Source organism: Chroicocephalus ridibundus, chromosome 7 (genome assembly GCF_963924245.1).
Source record: "Chroicocephalus ridibundus chromosome 7, bChrRid1.1, whole genome shotgun sequence".
Taxonomy (NCBI): domain Eukaryota; kingdom Metazoa; phylum Chordata; class Aves; order Charadriiformes; family Laridae; genus Chroicocephalus; species Chroicocephalus ridibundus.
In genome coordinates this window covers 52,464,876-52,486,070 of record NC_086290.1, presented here as the reverse complement: position 1 = coordinate 52,486,070, position 21,195 = coordinate 52,464,876, and the positions used below count along the sequence as shown (strand labels likewise).

The window sequence follows — 21,195 nt, the reverse complement described above, 5'->3', positions numbered from 1 at the left end:
AGAAAATGGTGATCAAAGGCACTGGAGGCCAGATTAGACAAGAGGGAGAGTTTCTAGCTGGTTAGCTTTTAAGATACAAGTGACATATTTATGACTTATTCTTGTATTACTGAACTTTAACAGTCCAAGTAATGATTATCCATTTTCCAAGTTTATAGAAAAATGATTCTATACGAGACCTGCTGACTCAGGACAAGGGTAATAGGATACAAAAGGCTGAGTTTTGGTTTACTGGTTTACAGATAGCACCAGTCGGTAGCGATAGAGCCACTTGGAGACGTTTTTTGAGACACACCATGTGCCGTGGTTGGGAACAGACGGAGCTGCCAGCTGAAGAAGGGGAGGCAAGAGTTGTAACCTGCCCGCTTGGCCTCACGTTTCAGGCACGCCCAGGGATAGGGCATGGACAGACGGACATACGTGGCATCGGCTCTTGCAGTGACTGCCAGGGGACAGTACGGCTGGCAGCAGTCGGGGCCAGCCTGGGGGTCACTGCTCAGGTGCAGCTGGGGAACACAGGGACTTTTCTTTCTCTGGGTACCCATTGTCCTCTGAAAGTACACCACACTAACCTGAAGAAAAGGGACCATTTTCCCTTCAGAAGGACAAAACATAGGGAATTCGTACATTCTTAAAGGGATTTCACTTTATGGGAATGGGATTATATCAATCCCCAAATGTCAAGATGGAACCTCCTGGAACTTTTTTTAAATTTGCATTGCTGGCTGCTAAAACTTTGCGCTGGTGCTTTTATGTGAACAGAAGTTTGAAAATACACAAATCCCTTTCGCTAAGGACTACACATCAAGTGAGAATACCAATAGATCTACTTAAAAATGAGAGTAATGTTCCGGAGTAAATCAACCTCAAGATAAAACCTCTACAATGCTACTATTTTATCCTTAAATCACTTTTTTTTGGATCATATTCCTTTAGGGTACATTAGCCATAATGAGAGTGACCACAGCGTTTATGGAAATCCCTCTACTGCATGTGTGAAAATCCAGTGGTCTTCTCACGGCATGCTTTGGAAGTTCATGTTATCTTGGTCACACCAATCCTCTGAGGAACATCTCACCAAGCTACCACGTGCACGTGACCACCGTGCACTCGCCTTCCAGCAGCACATTAAAGATACCAGCAAAGTACCGGATAACTAATATGGATAACGGCCATTCACTGTGAAATTTGAGAGTACAGCAATATATAATACAGAGTATTAGCAGCATTTATTACTGGAGTTCATCAGTCATTTACTGAATCCCCAGTACAAGCAATGGGAGAAACATGAACTCGAAGAACAGCATCAGTTCTTGCTTTTCACTTATCTTAAAGTGCTCATCAGTATGGCATACCTAATTAACGCTTTCAATAGGTGTTAAAAATTCCTACGCTGTAACGCAGTAAATGCATTATGAACAGGCAAAGGCAAGTGGCTATAGTTTAGAAGCACAAAGGTGAGATAATGGCCTTCCACATCACTGAACTGTCAACCTCATTTAGCATAAAGCGTGGCATCTGGAGATTTCAAATCATACAGCCGTTTAAAAATATATAGAATGTTAAATTAAATGACAAACACGGGACATGTCACCTTTTAGAGGCAGAAATGTAAAACCAAAGCATATGTTCTCCAACTATATTTGCTTCAGGATCAGCAATATTTTTGTAACCTCATTAGTTTCTTGACTTGGTTTTAAACATGGAAGGATGGATATACATACATGTAAATAAGTTACAGGTCCTCCACGCGATATCCTCGATTATAAGTCAATCTCTACTAGCAAAATAAATTAAGAACTCCGGGTTTAACTCTTACAGAGAGTCTGGGAGGTGAAGACAAAGAGGAAAAATTTCTACAGGCTGTCAGGGATGAAAGTTACTCTGCATTTTGAGCTCTGAATCCAAGAGGTGTGTGTAAATACCTAACTTTCAAATCTACATTTACAAAGAAATCCTGTAGCCTCTACGTGTGTCGAACCCTCACTGACATCCCCAGAAGTCCCAATCGGTTAGCATGCGGAAATGGGGCCAAGCTCAGCTACCCTGATGGGGGGCTGGCTGATGCCTGCAAGCAGTTGATCTGCCTCTGCGTGGCACTGAGTCTAAGCTAATAAAGTGTCACTGGCTCCATGCAGAGCTAACTTAGGTCTCAGCACTGTGGTCTTGTCACCACTACAGTGGGAGGGACCCCCAGGCAGCCCCATGGGGAGCCAGCCCACGCGTGGCACAGCCATGGCCAAGAAGAAGGTGACAAACCCCACTCACGAGTATCGTTTGGGTATGTTGGCACAGTGCTTAGGCTCTTCCGTGAGTCCCCAGTGTCCAGCTCCCCGCTCCCCCGGAAAAGGCAGAGCAGACTGTGCGCACACCCTCACCTGCGTCGGAGGCTGCTACCCATCTGAGATATCACTGTACTGCAGTCACATCACAGCACTTCAGAGCACACGTTCAGCACTTCATGGCATGCACAATCTTGCACTGAAGTGTTACTAAAAGGCTATAACTAGGCCAATAAAGCTGAATTTTATTTCTCCATTCACAGCAATGGGGAAACGGCGCCTGCTGATGACATTACGCAAAACATCACACCCACAATTCAAATTATTTTTCAGCTACCCACTATGTAACCAGATCAGTTGCCGATTTAACATACAGCCAGGTAGTGCTGAAAAGTACTGTTAGGGGATTAGAGCAGGTAGAGCTGGTGCTCCTCTATCCTCCCCTCCTCACCCCCCATCGAAAAGGATTTTATAGTATGAAGAATATTTGATACTGCCTAACAAGCAACAATTAATAGTCTCACTGAGCCCGGATGCAGAGCATCTTTAAGCTTTCTCCCGAGGACCTGCTTCAATAAGGCTGGATTCTCTCCCTCCGCAGGCACTGTAGGACAAAACACCTGCAGTAGAACTTCTTTTTTCTTTTTTGCAAGGCAGATTCCCAAAGTTTCAGTCACACGTTTCATTGGAGAGAAAGGAAAAGGCACCAGCAAAACTTTGAAATAAAATCTTGAAATAGTGAAGCACTGCTTGCAAGTTTAGCTTATCGTGCATGAAAGTTTAAACTTTGCTTTCAACCTTGGTTTTCCAAACATGCTGTCATTCACCATAATATGGGTTAAAAATAAGAGAAAGCAAAGATGAAATGTAAATGATTTAAATGCATGCATATGTTCTTTTGTAAAATACATAATGCATCTGCAGGTTTTTCCTCATATTTTGGACACAAATCAAGGGGGAAATGGTTCGCTTATGATACAGTGAATTTTTTATCTAACTTCAGTGGTAAAACGTACTTCCATGTAAGTGTTTCACTGTATTCTGTTTGCTGCTGGTGTTTTGGTTTTGTTTTGTTTGTTTTCTGTTTTTTTTTTTTTTTAAAAAAAGCTTAAATAGGAACACCCAAACCAAAAGACTAACACAAAAGTATTTCTTTTCTTCTCCAAATGCTTTCATGGCAACTTTCTGCTTGTTAAAAAATCCACTAGCAACACAAACAGCCTTGTAGGTGATCTACGGTCAGTTAGTAAATTTGACATTCAATCACAAATAAGTTTAGGGAATGTTATGCTTGCTTTTAAAATTCGTTTTAAGTGATGGTCAAACAGTAAAATGCTCAGTGATTTGCTCAGCATTCACGCTGTAAACAATATAGGTTAAGGTCCAAAGAGGTACTTTTTCAATTAATGCAAATTCACTTAATGGAAATTGTCCTGGTAGCAAAGTGCTAGAAGATCCCGACTACTACAGTGGCTGCTACTGTTTTTGTTTTTGTACCAAGGCAAAAATATGTGGGTACTATCTTTCCTAGAGGCCTCCGCTCCTGGAGTGGCAGAATCATGAATTTTTGTAGGGCCCTAACATTAAAAGAAGTCATGAATTACAGGGTTTCCAGTTCTTGTGCTGCGTTTCTCACATCAATGGCACCATAACTTGGAGGAAAGGGAAGCAACACAGAAGACAGTTACCAGAACTAATGCTCAAACCCAACGAGACACTCAAAGCAAGCTTTGGCCTCTGTGCCAAAGCCTAGCAAATTCTACGAGTTATCCAGAAATGCAGGTGGGTTGTACAGAGCCAGGGCCAGCTGCATCTGGGACAAAAGCCCAGGCGAGCGCGCGTAGGTCCCGCTCTCGGAGCAGATGTGAGCTCAAGGGAAAGCAGCTGTGCTGGCCGCCCCTACAGGTATTCACCCGGCACAAGAGGCACAAACGGTTGCCCGCTGTTGCTGGAGGGAAGCATCAGGCCAGAGAAACTTGGCAAGCCTGGGATTTCAGAAGAGGAAGGCCTGCACCCCACTTGACCTGGGGACATGGGATTTTTGATAGGACTATTACAATCACAGAGCTTATAAAATATATTTGGAAAGGCTTTCGTGTTGGTTTTGGGATAGCATACGAAGGCCCCAGGAATCCACTCTGAGGCCTTAAATCTGTGGCCAAACTCCAGCAAAAACCATATGTTAGTCATATTACCACCTTTTTCTTTTCCCTGTTCTTGCTCCATTTTAAAGGGCCCCGCCCTGCGCAGTAAACGAGAGACAGCCTCGGGGCAGGAGAGGCTCATATACCACTTCTCTTATCTGGAGAAATCCTGTGCTAATGATGTGAATAATCCCAAGTCTGCTTTCTGTCACTGACTGACTGTGACCTGCTTGTTTTCACCTTTACAAGGCGAAGAGCACCAGAAGGTTTCTGTACGCGAAGCACTCGGCTTTACGTGCTCCCTCTAAGGCTGGGCGCTCTCTGCGGAAGGAGGTGAGCCCCGGGCAGGCTGTCCCCAGCAGTGGTTGGGGCTGTAGGGGATCTCCAGTTTGCAGAGCCCCCCAGGCGCAGGCACTGCCAGGGACGCTGTACTTGGTTGCCGAGGAGGAGGATGGTGACAAACAGGGGCTCCTCGCACCCCAAAACCAGCTGCTCTCTGCAGCAACTGCCTGCTGGCACCGGCTTCGGCTTTCTGTAGCACTCCACCCATAGCCAGAGCACTAACCCGCACCCAATTTAGCTTTGGTTCTAATAAAAAGTGAAAGTTAAAAGCAGTGCAAAGCAGCAGATAAAGCACCATTAAAAACTGGCTGGGATCATGCCAGGGATGGAGTCCAAGGCAGGGGGAGGAGCCAAGACGACCGCAAGGCGATGGGTATTTCACAGTATCGGATAATTAAGAAAACGAAAATATTTTCCATCTGTTTTTTTACCCCTTACGTCATTGAGGCAATAAAATATATACAAGTACCAACAGACTATATTTCAACTTCAGTATAAATATTTATTTCCAGCAGAGAACTTCCTTACTTCAACAAGGAGAAGACAGGGTGAGGAGGCTGTGATGATAACACCCTCGAAGTATTAAACTCCACCTTAAAATACATCAAATACCTGGCTAATTCATCGTGCCAAATAGCTCAGTTTTATACGGTATATACCTAAACCCACACTTCTGCTCACTCATCCATATTACACTCTAATGAACAATAGCTAAAACCTGCTGATTTTGGATTAACAACGGCAAAAATAGGTGCACGCGCTGACATTATACTAAGAAAAAACACATGTGAGGACTGATGCTCTTGTTTAAAGCTATTTCAGCATACATCCAAACATAGTCTGTGTAGAGGCTTTCCACCATGAGCAGTGGGTTGGACCAGGTGAACTCCAAAAATCAGACATTAACTTTGTGGTGGCTTATAAAAGAACAAGTTTTTGTGGCTCTGGAAATACTAAGAAGTGTCAAACATTTTATTATTACATAGTGAAGTATTATCCACAAACCAATATACTACCTGTAGAATAAGGAAATACAAGCGAGAAGAAAATTAGATTCATATTGAAAGCAATTTCTGGTATAATGCCAGCAGCCAGCCTGCACGCTGCACAGCCAAGAGCTCAGCGGCTGCGCAGTAAACCAGCGGCTTATCAACTCCTGCCTCAGTTTCTCCTTCCTTTGTCTACAGAGTGTTTCGATCCAAAATACAGCACTATTATCTCGCTACTTGGAAAAAAAAAAAGCAAAAGTGACAAACAAGCCACATACTTATTTTTAAAAGCTGTTTTTGCCATCTAATGAAGAGGAGAATAAAAAAAAAAAGTGGATTCACTATGAAACTAGGAGACATTGCTTAGCAGCTGCCACATCACTTCCAACCGATCTTGAAAAACCAAACCTAAAAAACATTCTTGGAGACTGCTTCATGCCCGGTTTTACACCTACAGATTTAATTGCTCTAAAGAGGCCATCACAACCTATAGCATTCACGTAGCTGCTGCGCTCGAGGGACGTGGACATCAAGCCTCTTCGGGTATTTTACAGGCAGGAGGAAGCCGACAGACAGAAGGAAGAGCCCACAGAGCCCTGAGGACAAGGTCCGATGTGCTGGAAGAGCTCCTGAACGCAGGGGAGGACAAGTTGGAGGATCTCAAGAGGACCAGAACCAGCAAGCAATCCTGAGGGTTAGAAACCTAGTGCCTGACAGAGACTACAGCAAAAGTGGAGGAGATACACACTCGAAACAAGAAATAATGAAGCATATTTAGAGGTTTTTTCAAAGCAAACATGGAAAACAGTGAGCAAATATTTTGAAGGACAGCCTAATTTAGAGAAATCATTAACTAAGAACATCTCTATTATAAACTGGAAAACTACTTCTAAATGAAAGCGTTACCTGAAACAATACTGACTCTAAAATTCATTTGCAGATGGATGTTCAAATACTCATCTTTTAACCTGAACACCTAATACTGCTTTAAGAACATTTCAAACAGTCTAGATTAATAGATGAGCCTATAGTATATTATAAAGTTACAAAAATATCAAGATTTTTTAAATGATTCCTTCAAGCGGCGTATAAAAAGGGCAGAAACATCAATGAACAGGTTCCTTTGCAAACGCTGCATGGTGTGTTATTTCTGTACAATCTATAAAAACACAAGTACAGACACTGGGGTTTCTGGATCTCTTGTAAGTTTAACAGTAGCTAGGAGCTCTTAGATCTCAAGCTATAATAAATATTGTATCCTACAGGAGCCCATCGGGAATCTCAGCTCTTGTGTTGTTCCATAGGAGATTGTGGTGTCAGATATGATTAGAATCAACACTTTCCACTTATTCATAGCTTTAAAGCCACCTACACAGAACATTAACAACAACTCTTAATGAAAGACAATTAAGGGGTACATAGAATAGTCTTATATTCAGCATAAGTTTGCGTTAGCTACCGATATACAAAATACCTACTGTGCATTTTGGATTTTTTTTCCCCATAAACAAACAGGAGGTGTTTATACGCTTAGACCAGACCGTGCTCTGGCACACTGCTATTTTTCAGCTGCCAAACCGTTATATGAGCTGAAGGTGGCTTCCCCAACTGAAAGTTCATATGTAACACTTAAGCAATAAGACACTCACTGTCTGCATTAATGGACCACTGGTACATGCGTCAAGCGGGTTGTGTGACATGAGAACAACTGTCTTTGAGCAATAGAGGACTGCACCGATGACCATTAACGTCGCCTCTGGAGGCCTCATGGCAACTTATCTTCACATATGAAGAAAAAAATGCCATTACCTTGTATTGGGTTATGATGTTGGTTAGGTCGCAGTGATGCTTTCATCTAGCTATGACATCAACATGGAAATCGCTGGGTTTATTGTTTGCCAGAGTCCCCCGTGAACTATCAAGAATTGCATTAGCAAGATGAACAAGGTGATCAGCCTTTGGGGGATTAAGCACCTTGAGTAACTTAAGTTGCTTAAAGCTGAATTCAACCTAACACTGCAGTGTCTAGAAGTTGTTAATTTTTGATTTTTCACTTGGCACCTGTGAAACTAACTTGCACGTCACACAGTGTTTTTTAAGCTGATGAACACTTATGCGTCAAAGCACAACCATCTCAGAAGACATGAATTGCTTCAATTACTACGAGCCTCTTCAGCTAAACCAAAGGCAAACTGGGATGAAGAATAACAGTCGTCTCTGTCACTGGCAGGGTAACAGCCATCCCACATCACTACCGTTGTGCTGCGCAGAGCAAGTTCCCATCTCCAGAACTGACAGACTAACCCATCCACGACCATCATACGGAGGCAAAAATAAATCAGCATATAATCATTCTGCTGCTGCTCAGTCACTGTTCCCATGCTTGTCCTCTCCAGTATACTTCTCCTGCCTACAGAAAACACCCACCAGTGTTTCAAGACATTAATGCTACTCCATGTATCCCTGCAGCTGAGTCTTTTCCCAAGCCAGGCAACGATCCAGCAGCAAGTGCCCAGTCAGTAGTGTCAGGTCATTTTAATTTCTCTTCACATCTCCATAGTCTATAGGGCATAGCTGTTTCTAGATGTAATCATGTATACTGCATTGGCATCTTGGAGCCTGTTGAAGTCAGTTCTGTCTTAAGGCTTTCTTCAAAAATCATCAGATAACATTTTCTCAAATTAGATGAAATAAATCAAGTTGAAAAAATTCGAAGTACGAGAATTTTGTATTATGCAGCTCATGCGTGCGCGCACACATTTAGCAAGACAGATGAATACGATGGAGAGAGCACGAGCGCATGCAAGCGTGTGCTATTGCACCAAGGAAACAAAAAACCCTGAGCATATCCCACCACGCTATCACTATTCTAGGAATAACACATAAAATGCTTTTCAAATAAGTAACGTAATAAGTGTTTTAAACAGACATGATATTAACAGAATTGGCTCAGAAGTTATTCTGGGAAAGAACCATAACTTAAACCCATTTAAATTTAAGCCGTTAGAATGCAGAAGTACAAAACCAGCAGTGCTGGGTACGTGTTTTTGCTGTTACTAAACAGGTGATGCCCTGTAACAACGGCTTGTTATATCACCATTATTAAAACCTCTCAGTTGCCGTGAAGAACAGACCAAGGGCCAAATCTCTTCCTTGGCTTCAAAGCTCAGCATTATACCCGGAGGATCTGAGTGCAATCTTTATCTGCAACAACAAACTACCTTTATACCATCCAGGTAATTACAGGCTCAGGTCAAGGACTCCAGACCATATTGATTACATCTCTCTGCAACAAGGACCCTCCAGCGCTGGCCGGCTCCACTCAAGCGGGGCAGCTCAAGTATCCGTGACGCCAGGACTCCCCGGGCCCTACCAGCGCCCGTAATGGGAAACCAGCCACTGCTCAGGCCTGTCAGTTATTGCCTGTGGCAATAAGGACAGCCTGGGAATTCATAATGTTGGTGACTTCATCTGCCAGCTGCATTCACACATCTTTACTACCTGAATAACTGATCTCCGCTACTCCAAGGCAGCACTTTCTGGTGAATAGCATTTGGGAATAAATATTTGATCGCGCATACAACAAAAAAGAGCTCAGATGGTTTAAGGTGTGACAGCAGAAGTGTTTATTAAATTCCAAGTGAGAGCATTGCTGGACAGTAAAAATTTGTCCCATGGTCCCTATCTCACAGGTGTGGTGATGAACAATAAAAGATCCTTCACAGGCAGAGGGAGGGAACCTCCCTCCCCCCCAAACCCGAGTCAGTTCTTCTGTTCATTAAACTCTCTGCAGGCAACAAGCTATCTGTCCATGGCCAGCCAGTCGCACACAAAAGAAAGGGAAGTACTAAATTAGAAGCCAATTTTAAGTGGCCATTGATTGAAGTAAGCAGAAGAGAGCTTAGTATTGTCAGAGTTTCATACAACAGTAATAAACAAACTTCATTAAAAAATGATGTGCACGTCCCTAAGAAGCACAGCACATGCCAGATCTCAGAAAAGAACACAAAGGTTCCACCACACCACACACAATAGAAGAAAAAATAGTAATATATGCTCAGGATCTTTTTCTCCTACGCTTTAATTCTATTCATTGACATCCTTCCTTCTCCATCCTCTGTATTTTTCCTAAGCAAGGAATAAACAAAGATCTCCTCCAGACAACTTCTTTGTCAACATTCTCCTACTCTGCTGACAGTGCAACAAAAATCATTACTTGACTGATGGATAAGTGTCAAAAAACTCTTTATATGAGGGGAAAACCAAGGCTTTTCATAAATACACACCCAGATGCACACACTTTTTTTTTTTTTTTTTTAACTGAGCAGGAGTGAATTAGCAGCTCTGACCGAGCGTACCTGAGTACCTGAGCTCGTCAACACATTTGTTACAGTTTAAGGAAACGCTTGCCCTTACAGACTCAATGCAGCTGTGCGATCAAATTTACTGTGATCAGGAACTGCTGCAAAATCCTCTCCCTAGAGGTTTTCTATTTCTGAAAGTTCAGAGCTGTTGTTCTGTACAGATATCCTAACCTTCCTACACCCTTTAATTTCTGCATTATTTATTATTAATAGCGTTCTATGGGGTTTGATTTGTCAGGTGTGTAACATATATGACATGCATCATTCATCCACAAGTTACAGTATAAAAATTCAGAAAGATGCTTGGAAATATCCCATTACATGTCTAGCCTATGCTTATATTTTCTAATTAGTCTCCATCATTCCGTAGATACCCTCAGCTAGCCAAAAATCATATCTGAGGCTAGTCATATCAAAGAACGGAACAGCATTCAAGGTAAACAGGTAGCGTCAATTTTCCAAGTCATGCCTGTAGATTGGTCTTCTGAAATACAGCCTGGGTGTTCAGCAACAAATATTTTTTAATCGTGCTACAGAACTCTGTCCCAGGGTTGGTTGGTTTGTTGTGTAAAGAGCGTGACCTTCAGCTGCAGCATCTCCTGCAGACAGGGCACTTGGAAGGTTTCTCTTCCATCTCTGGTGTCTAATAAAGTCTTAAATGTGACCTGACTTACTGCAAGTCTCTCCCATCCACAGGCACAACATGTAGATATGTGACCCCTATATCCTCACCCTGCCTTTGTAAAGCCCAGCACAAGCAGCCGGCAGCCTCAGCTCTTCTTCGGAAAGGACGGACACACAGACGCAAGCACGCATGCCCGTGTGCTACACACGGTGCATATTTACTACATGTACAATAGCGGCTCTTTTCCTGCATTATTACTACAGGCTTCTTGCTTTATAAAGCTTTAAACTCAGTGTGGTGCCTTTAACGTTTCTAACTGCCAATCTGGAATAGCATCTGGAATTACAGTGCATTTAATCCTTGAGGGTATATTCTCTCTATGATGCATATGACTAAAATGTGTGCACTGAGGGACAAATGTCCAGTAGCTTTAGGTGACTACATTTTTGCAAACTTTTCTTAAAGATTTGATTGAAAAAAAAAAAAGAACCGAGAATATCTTAGCAGAATTTTAAGTAGCAATAACCATATTGAAACATGCGGTTTTTTAATTTATCCAGGTAATCTTTACAGACACAGCCATCCACCCTGAAAATGCCATTGCAAATTTACATCATTTATTTTCATGTATTAGAGTTCTGTAGTTTTTAAATTAAGATTTCTGCAAATGATCTTGAGAGAGAATATTGTCGTAATATACCATCATTTTACAGACATGTGAAAATCATGACTAAAAAAACGACACAAGTTTCAGAGCTGTCACCAAAGGGGGAGAAGGAAGCAAACTATCAAGAATGACGGAAGAATAATGGGAGATGATAAACATGTACTTGAAATCTTTTGATAGGAAGAAAAAGTGATGGAGCGAGATAAGAAGAGGCGCCACGCCGGTTGCATCTCTAAGCAACAGGCAATCAAACAGCCAGATAAGCATCTTCATAAAGTGCAACAGACTCGAATGCACGGGGCATAACTGAAGAATCACTTCCTGGTTCAGCTTAGGTAGTAAAAATTTATGACCTACTTAAAAAAAATCCTTCAAACCTAAAAACGTATTTTCCAATAAATTTGTTTTCCATAAAGAACCTACGCCATTTAGGGCATGCCCTGGTAATAGCAGGAAATGAGAATACTTACAGTAGTGGCCTATAAACACAAAAAAATGCAGTGTTGTACATGAACAGCATTCAAAATAAACCTTTAGATTCAGAGCTAAGCTTAATGTAATTTTCTGTGCATCTCAAAGGTGGGAAGAGAAGTAAGCAAGCATAAAAAACTCTTTTTTCCCTTTGCTGGGCTCTGTCACAAGAATAGCATGAGATCTCAAAAAACAGCGCCTGGTTTTTTTGTGTCTCCTTTACTCTGTAGCAGGATTCACACCCTATACCATCACACATAATCTGGCATATCTACCCTAAACCTGGACCAATAATTTCTGCACGGGAAAGGATGGGGATCAGGCAATATGAAAACTGCAAAGATACGGTACAGTCCCTGAACCAAAAATCAATTCAAACCCAAACTGTCTGGCAGTGAAGTTAAATAAAATACTGCTATCAGCATGTCCCTAACAAAATCCATGTATTGTTTATAAGAAACTTATGAGGTGTTATAACAAAACTGAGTCACTGCTGTACAGTAAATATATTTTCAGTGTCATAACAATGTATACAATTGACTTTGGCAATTTTAATATGGACACACATGTTAAAGGCATTACCAACAGAGCTTCATCACATTCACATGAGCCGTTTCACATTAAGGCCCCCTCCACACTAGAGGAAAGGTGGTTTAGCATAGAAGGGGTACGGTCCTATGTGGTTCATTGTTTCTATTGTAGGTGGAATAACACAGTTTTAGAATGCGTTATGGTTACAGAATGGTTATATTTCTGAATTGATACACATCCTTGCTATAGGTAATGGCACTGCTCTGTTCATACACAAGAGGGGGAAAAAAGAACCCAACCCCCTGCTAACCCAGCTATCTCTATCAGTATCAGCTGGCACAGCCACGGTGATAGCGAAGCACAGCTATGCCATTAATCACTCTGAATCCCAAGTGTCAGATGCACAGACAGAAGCACTCCTATGATTCCAGCTTGTAACCTTTTATGGGTAACAGGCAGGGATGAACTAGTCCAAAACATCATGACTGATGCATTCATGCTTTCCTTCTTCCGTATCGAAAAATTATTTTCAAAATTACTTTGCCACGTACTAAAAGAAATAAAATTCCCTTTAAGTAACCAGCATCAGATGTTTGTCTAAGCTCAACAAGAATTTAACAAGTTTTAAATATTTGAAAATGGAATTTATAATGACAATCCTCAATATCCAAAGTAAATTTAGTTATTATTGAACTCAGTTATAAACACATCTAAGAAATATCCTGTAATACCCAAATAAATTAATTTGGCAAACAATACAATATCTTGGACTCAGAATTTATATCAACAGCAAACGGAGTCTGAACAAGAGCTTTTACTTTAACTCTCTTTAAAACAGCCTTCAGAAACCAGTTTCTGTGAGTGTTACAGTCTCTTTTTACAGTTTAACCTCAATCCAATCAGCAGTCTCCAGGGATTTTCAAATCGCTAAAGATTAAAATCCTCTCCGACTTGACTGTTTGACTAATGCTGTGTGTTTAATAATTCTACTTGTGAGAGATTTTATTTGACAAAATCCTGCTGTGTGGACCCTTCAGACGCTATACAGCTGTACTGGAATATAAAGCTCTGCTGTCCTTGTTTCTTTATACAGACTATACCCCACTACCGAGAAAAAAAGAAGAAAACTTTATAGTACATACATTACTGTGTTGATATTAACATAACCACTGTAGTATTAAATTTACACGCTCTTTTAGAGCGGAGTAGTGAAAATGTGCCTATTACACAAACATTAGATAAACTATCCCGTTGTCTTGACTGTTCACAGAAATCAATTACATTTATGATTACATTTCAATGAAAGCTATTTTATAAATGAGATGGAACTGTAATATTCCATGCTTTAGGCACTCATTAATAAAAGCATTTCACTGTTAGCATTTGCAAATATTCTTTTTAGTTTAGGCAGTTTTTAGCATTCTACAGCTCACGTTAAACTTAACGTAAATATTGTGTTCATATCTTACCACAGTGCTGCAGCTTCAGATTTGAGTGGTAAGAAGAAAAAAAAGTCATTATTATGGTAGCTTTCAGTAAGTATTTGTATAAGACAGCACTCACCCTATCGTGCAGCTGAAAATCATGATATCCTTTTTTAAGTATATGGCAATGGTTAGTAAACATGTTACCAGACAAAAAAAGACAAGATTGATGAATGCCATGAATATCAAAGAAAATATGAAATCAAAATGTTTCTACCTGAGGTAGCATCAATCACTGTTGAAACTCCTCTGCGATCTGAAACTGGACGTGATGACCCCGGCATGCTAACAGGTTCTGAACGAACTGGCTGAATCCTAAATAATAAGTTATAGTTACCACCTGTGTCAGAATCATTGCTCATGAGGGCTGTAATTAAATCACAAACCTGAATCACCTGAACCAACTATTTATTTTTAAGTAAATAAAACTGTTGAAAACTTTTGTTTTCCTTTGCTTTGTGGAGCCAAAATCTGGACAATCCACCCAGAGACAGATTGAGACTCTACCCAAAACGAGTACCCCCCAAATGTCTATGTCTCAGACGTGAGCTCTCAGAAAGCCTCAAAGGAAAAAGCTCACCATACCCAAACTGCTTAAAAAGCCTCTATCGCCCTCCTGAACAGCAGCACTTTCTTTGTCAGTTTAGGAGAAAAGACACGTTTGTAATTGTCTAATCCTTTGTAACATATATCTATATTAATTGTTTTTTAAATTCTCTCTGTATATGTATACATATCTACAATGAAAAAATAATATATTTGACAGTTCTATCCTTATTTGTGGAAGTAACTACATGCAAGGAGAAATCACACATTTCAGAACCATGTATTTTCAGTCCAAGGACAATCTGCCCTGTTTTAATGGGATTAGTCATATTATCCATCTCTCGTTTTACTCATAGGACTTTCAGAGAGCGTCCAAACAATCCAAGTCCATACCACAGAACTTTGGACTTCAAATCACATGCAGAGTCAGAAGCATGGAAACTTGTTAAATCTTGGAAGTTACTGGACAGGACACAGAAACACATGCTGCATAAAGCACTTTTACAAAATCACTAGCTATTAGTAAATATAAACCCATATTTACCTTCGGTCTCTTTCCTTCCCTTCCCTAGGCCCGCCCCCTGCCCCCAATTCCAAATCAGCTAATGTCCAAAAAGAGATGAATTAAATACATGGAAACAAATTGCAAGAAAGCAAGCAAAGGAAGGGAAAAAAAAACAGGGAGGGGACAAACATTCCAGAAGTTCAGTTACTCGTCCAACACGCTGACTGCTTCACAGCCAGCAGCTAAATCTGTGGCATAAAGCTCCCAACTCATGTCTGAGAACATGAATTTATTAAGCCATCCAGAAACTTTGAAAGCCAAGGAGACTCTGAGCAAGGCCACCAGACTTCGCAGTGTCTCTCACTGTCAGGTACCCAAGAAGGGGCAGCAGAAAGGAATCTAAGCTGCTCGGCCTGGATGAATTTTTATTGTTGTGAGTCACACCCTCTTCTAAGACTTTCATCTGGACAAGCTTGATGAAGACTATTACACATCCTACGCAGATGGCCACATTTAAGCACGAGGCAAGTTACTCACACAACAAATGTGAAACAGCTTGAAAATGGGTTGTATTTTTACCTGAGACTGTTGAGATCAAGATCATCTGTATCGAAGTCCAGAAGAGGCTGCGGGGTATCACTTGGACCATGCGACTGCAGCACTGAAGAACTGGATGAAATGACGGTAGTTTGGCCTGAGGGATGGATTGTTTTGAACTGGAACTGTGGGCCCATCCACAGGCGTCGATGAGGCCCAGTGTGAGTCACTATTTCAACCTGTGGGAAGATGGGGAACTGCTTAGCAAAGAACTGTAATATATCAAATGGTTTCTTCAATACGCTGAACCCCCAGAATCCTGCTGTTCTCAAGCAAAAAGAGTGTTTTGTGCCATCAGCTCAGAGGAACGCTGAACAAGGGAAAACTGCGAATGGCTCTGCAATGCTCTAGCCAAGCCTTGAGAGCCCTTGAACCACTAGCCTGAGGACATGGCACCCCGGTTCTTAAACTGTTCTTAAGACTGACACTCCATCCTGGCTGTCACCTCACCTGACCCTGTTCGCTCCTCCCTTTGCCGTTATGAAATACAGGCTACGACCTGCACGCTAAAAGGCTACTCTCCTGGTGCAACAGACAGGGGAAGAGATCTCCGTCTGCATCTACACGGAGCAGCCGGAGGAACGGAGTCTACCTACCCCAGACAACGTCAATCCTGACCAGGTCAAGGGATGCGCTTTTTAAAAGCAAGCTGTTACAGCTTTGTTACTAAAAGTTCACACGTTAAACAGCGCTGCTTCACATGTATACAGTGCGAACTGTATTTCAAATGAAAGCTGGTAATTACTGCTGGCATATGTGAGGATACTGCTGGCAGAGACCATCTTGCTGGAAAGCAACCAGATTTGTAGCAGAGAGCAATGGGAAGTGTGCCGCAAGACGCAGGACAGCCCGGGTGACTCCTTCCCATGCAGATGTAATATAAACATGTATGTGCAACACAGGAGTTTAGAAGGGCAGCTACAACCAAAATTCCAACAATTAAAATAGAAGGGTGATTGCCTGCGATGACCAACCACGTATACGTTAAATAACAGGTGTATATGAGATATGTATCTGCACGTGTATGTGTGGATAGACACACAGACACAGAAGCTTCTCAGTTCCGTGCCTACTTCCAAAAGGCACAGAGAATACAGACGGTGTGTCTAATAAACAATAATTTCAAATATTCAGCTTCTCCTCTAGGTATTGGCTCCCATTGAGAGTCTAAATATGAACTTTTGAACAATAAGTTACCTCAGTAAATGAAGCATCCAAAATATTTTCAAAATGTCTTTTCACGCTGATAACTATAAACCTGATGAGTATCAATTCTGGTAAACGCTTAAATGTGTCAAATATAAGAATGCAAACAACCACAAAAAGTTAAGATGGTAACATTGTGGGAAACGTGTATGATCAGGAAAATTGGTCCTTGTAAGTAACAGGGTAAACAAAGCATAAGCCTTCTGTAAAACAATTTTAAAGATCAAAAAGAGCCTTTATAAATCAGAAAAAAGAAATACAAAATGAAAATATTAAGCTCTGCTGAACTCATACTTTTAAGACAACAAAAACAGACTATGAAATTCCTAACAATTTTTGCTAAAACAATGATCAGCTTCATCGCAAAAATGCGATTTAGTGAGAAAATTAATGAAAATATGGTTTTGTATATATATGACATAGACGTGTACTAGTAGCAATTCTGAACTCCTTAAGAAGCAATTTTAAACACTGGATAATGTTGTTCTAAGTTCTCCGCTAACGCAAGACGACAAATGCACAGCCTGTTTAGCGCTATTTCCATCTTTGCATTTATCTTAGCGTAACTCAGATCGACTGTAGACGTTTCTGAGGCAAGTAGCTTTTATGTCGCAGTGTAAATTAGGCCACAGATAAAGTAATCTGTATATTTTAAGCTTGAAACCATCAGTGTCACAGAGCCGAGAGGTAAACAGATGCCTTTGCAATTTTACTGAGGCTACGGCCAGATGTTCCTATTCACTCTCCTGTTGTGTGCAGGACAAACATATTGTATCTACTTCACACTGACAGCACACATTACCCACTGTTCTAATTGAAAAGTTGAAGTGAAGGGCAGTGTTTTTTCACTGCATGCTGTTACTGTTGATAACAACACTTTAATTTTGAAAAACATACTTGCACTTTAGGCTTAATCTAAAGTGGCTTGCTTAGAGAATGCTAGCGTCTTCATGCTCAAAAGAGCTATCATCACTCTATTCACTTAGCAAAAATTAAACATTCCGGAAGCATTCTCTGAATTATCTGTGTTCTGTCACATCACTTGGGATTTATTTTTTTTTTAATAAATATATTTACTCTTCTAGAGGGATAGATGTGATGAAGTTCAAGCAGTTTTAAGTTCTTTTGATATTTTATATCTTCCAAGAATGAGTAATAAACCAACCCCGGCAATGTAGGTTTAACTTACTCTCTTTTTCTTGAGGTTGCCCACAGTAAACACAACAGTAAAATAAGCTCAACTATCCCAACGGTACCGGACAGGATAGATGTAAAACCACAGGTGAAATCTGGGCCCCAGTGAGCTCAGTGATAAAATTCCTGTTGACTTACACTGATTGAGTAGTTTCACTGCCTTCATGCTCTGACAAATTAGTGACAGCATAAGCAAATAAGATACATCAATGTGCAGCCACATCCGAAAACTCAGGCCAGGTAATGGATGCACATGAACAAATTCCCCAATGAATGCCGCCTCTGGACCGGTACATGTGGAAACCTAACTTCTCCTTTTGGGAAAATGCTGAGTATGATTTATTCACCAGTGGGAGAAGCAAATCACATCCATGAATATTTCATGTTTATGCCATACACCCCAGCAACACATTTATTGCATCACTCCCATAACAACACTGTTCTTAAACCAAAGGAAAGCCACCTAATTTGTCAGGATGAATTCCACGTATCAGGTACCCTGTAATTGCTTTGGTAAATCCAGAGCATTTGTAATTTTTATTTATTTATTTAACTCTAACCTTTTATTTCTAACAGGAACTAATTCTCAGTGTATTATTCATGACCTACATTCTTAAACTGAAGTTATGTTTTGAGCCAAATAGTCGAGTATGTACTGAGTTCTTAAAGAGATGCTTCAGTGACTGAAACAAAACAAGAATGGATAAAGCCATGAAGATTTAACCTCATATAAAAACATTCCACCAGGCAGGGTCATTTTAAAGCACTACAGTATTTGCATCTAGCCATAGCTCAAAGGAATTATCAGTAGGAAGTGCAGTAACTGATAACCAGGAAACGAAGGAAACAAACCAGCTAATAGACCATTTTTATGTTAAAATGCAGTAAGTATAGCACAGGTCACAACTGAAAAGGCACCATCGCTTTGCCAAGCCAGCTTCCTTTGTCCATGTCTGAAAAGGACCTCTGAAAAGGCAGAGAGGTATCTTTCCGTTGCTTCCTGCTTCATCCTGAACTCCCCAAGGACGTGACTTGCGCCAGTGACGATGGCGGCTTTATACGGCTTTTCATACAGCTTGTATAGTTTGTATAACATGTAAAGACCCCCAAATTCATACCATGTTGAGTCAGAAGTGAAGTCAGTTTTATACACAGCAATGCCCATGGCCTACTGGAAGATTACTTTCCATTTTGAGGCAAGTTGCAAATTTTACTTCTAGCGGATACTATTACTGTTTCACTCCTGAACTGGAACTGCCCCCAAAAGCACACCTGCGAGAGCCACTCTTCGTCCTCTTGCCCGCTGTGGTCAGACGCTAAGCTGTCGTATGACTCATGTCGCGTGATCGGTCCAGGGCTCCCCGGCGGAACCACTGAAAAAAACAGAAAATTGAAAAATCAGATTTACTGTTAAATGCTTTTTAAAAAAAAGCTTTTTCAGTAAGTTATTGGTACAGCAATGTATATATTTTCCTAAATCTGTAACGATATGTTGGCAAACAGAAAGAGCTCAAATATTGACATTAAAAGCGATGAAAATATTTCTGTTCTTTGACTTGAATGCACACATACAGCCACTATGATAACCCAACTGGCTCTTCTTTAAACCTTAGGTACTTAATGAACATACAGAAGAGCTCAAAACAGAGGACAACCACCTGTCTCGAGGAATTTAACACTGAGAAATGCTGCTGTCAATGACGTAAACCTTTTCTACAGCCTTTTCAGAATGTGAACTATGCTAAAGCACGCTGACAAAGCCATCCTGAGGCACTGCTACATGCACTGACTTCAAACCAGAGTACTTCCAAGACTTCATGAACTGAACTATCACCCTCATTTTGACATTAATGTAGTTAATTTAAAGCTGGCTTCACAAACAACTTGGTTTTTAGGATGTGACTTTTTTGCAATTTAATGGGAAGTGCTTCATTATCATCTTAGTGTCACCTTTCATTATAGTAGTAACAATATATTAGTTAAGAATTCATAACAAAGCAGAGTTTGATGTTTAGTTTGCTACAAACACTAAACACTGAGATTATTTCACCGGACTTTAAAATACCACGAATTCTGCATTCAGGGATCCGAAGCTGGGTAAATTTTTGGTTTGATTCAACATCAGATCTGTCTGTTGTGCTCATCAGCAATCTCTTCTTGACAGCACCAGGAAAACCTTACATTACTGTAACTGCTTCAATACTTAAGTCTCTACTGTTTTCAAAGAACTGGTACAAACAAATAACCTCAATTCACACAGCAAAACTAAGTTAATTTTGTTCCTCTATTCACTGCTCTTATTTGTCTTCATATGGACTCACTGCAACAAAAAACTGCAAGTTCTTCAGCTCTGTAGACTGCACGATACGAAAACCCAGTTGTAAAACGATTACCAGATATACATACAACTGTGGGAAAAATCACAATTTAGTGTTCAAATGCTACCACAAAAAAGAGAGAGAATCCTAGACTTGTTGTAAAGATTAATAATTCATGATTCCTGGTGCTTGAGTCATTTAACTCAAAGCTTTCAGTCCAGCTACTTCGTTTTCTACGGCGGCAGCATTACCTTGCTCTAACTGAAACTTCACACTTGAGAAAGCTGGCAGGGTTTAGAGAAAGCAAAGTGCAAGCGAGCACCCCAGACAGTAAGACAGGTGGTATTTTTCATTTTCCTGTACCTGCTTACTGTCAGGGGCCCACTGGAAGCCTGGGTTCAATACCAAGAAACCATACTCACACTTTGAGGGAAGAGCAGACACCACAAAAGCAAATTAAAAGAAGCAAATGCAACAATGGTATTTTTACTTTGGTAAAACAAGAGAGTTTTATGCTATAGTGTTAAGATACTGGACGATCCTAAAATTAGAACAAATATTTTTATATTCACAGAATCTAAAAACAACTACTCAAAGTTTTTAAAATTGATTTTTTAGAACTATATTATTACAGGGTTGACCCTTATGTGTCAAATTTCCATCCACTACAAATTTTTACAGCCATGTTGTAAACCCCTAATAATAGGAGTTTATAATGGCAAAGCAGACACAATTGTAACCATAAATACAGAATGGCGCCTCCATAATATAAACAGCACAGGGTTTTCATAAATCCATACACTATATGAAATAAAGCGATTTTCATCCTGTTTGTATAAGTGGGTATCCAAACCCGGTCTCAGCTATGGAGCCATTTCTAACACCTCTGTATCACAGTGTGTCCTTATTCCACAACCCGCAATATACCAA

At 40.7% G+C, this 21,195-nt stretch overlaps 1 protein-coding gene across 13 annotated transcripts in view; it reads right to left on the bottom strand.

The window, feature by feature from the left end:
- Nucleotides 1-21,195, bottom strand: part of BCAS3 (BCAS3 microtubule associated cell migration factor) — a 364,497-nt gene that overhangs the window by 179,528 nt on the left and 163,774 nt on the right. For all 13 annotated transcript variants that reach the window (XM_063342644.1, XM_063342645.1, XM_063342646.1 and 10 more), the window contains 3 exons: nucleotides 19,220-19,320; nucleotides 15,530-15,726; nucleotides 14,117-14,214 (listed from right to left, as the gene is read on the bottom strand). In XM_063342644.1, the coding sequence (XP_063198714.1) occupies nucleotides 14,117-14,214; nucleotides 15,530-15,726; nucleotides 19,220-19,320 (396 nt within the window). The remainder of the gene's footprint in view (nucleotides 1-14,116; nucleotides 14,215-15,529; nucleotides 15,727-19,219; nucleotides 19,321-21,195) is intronic.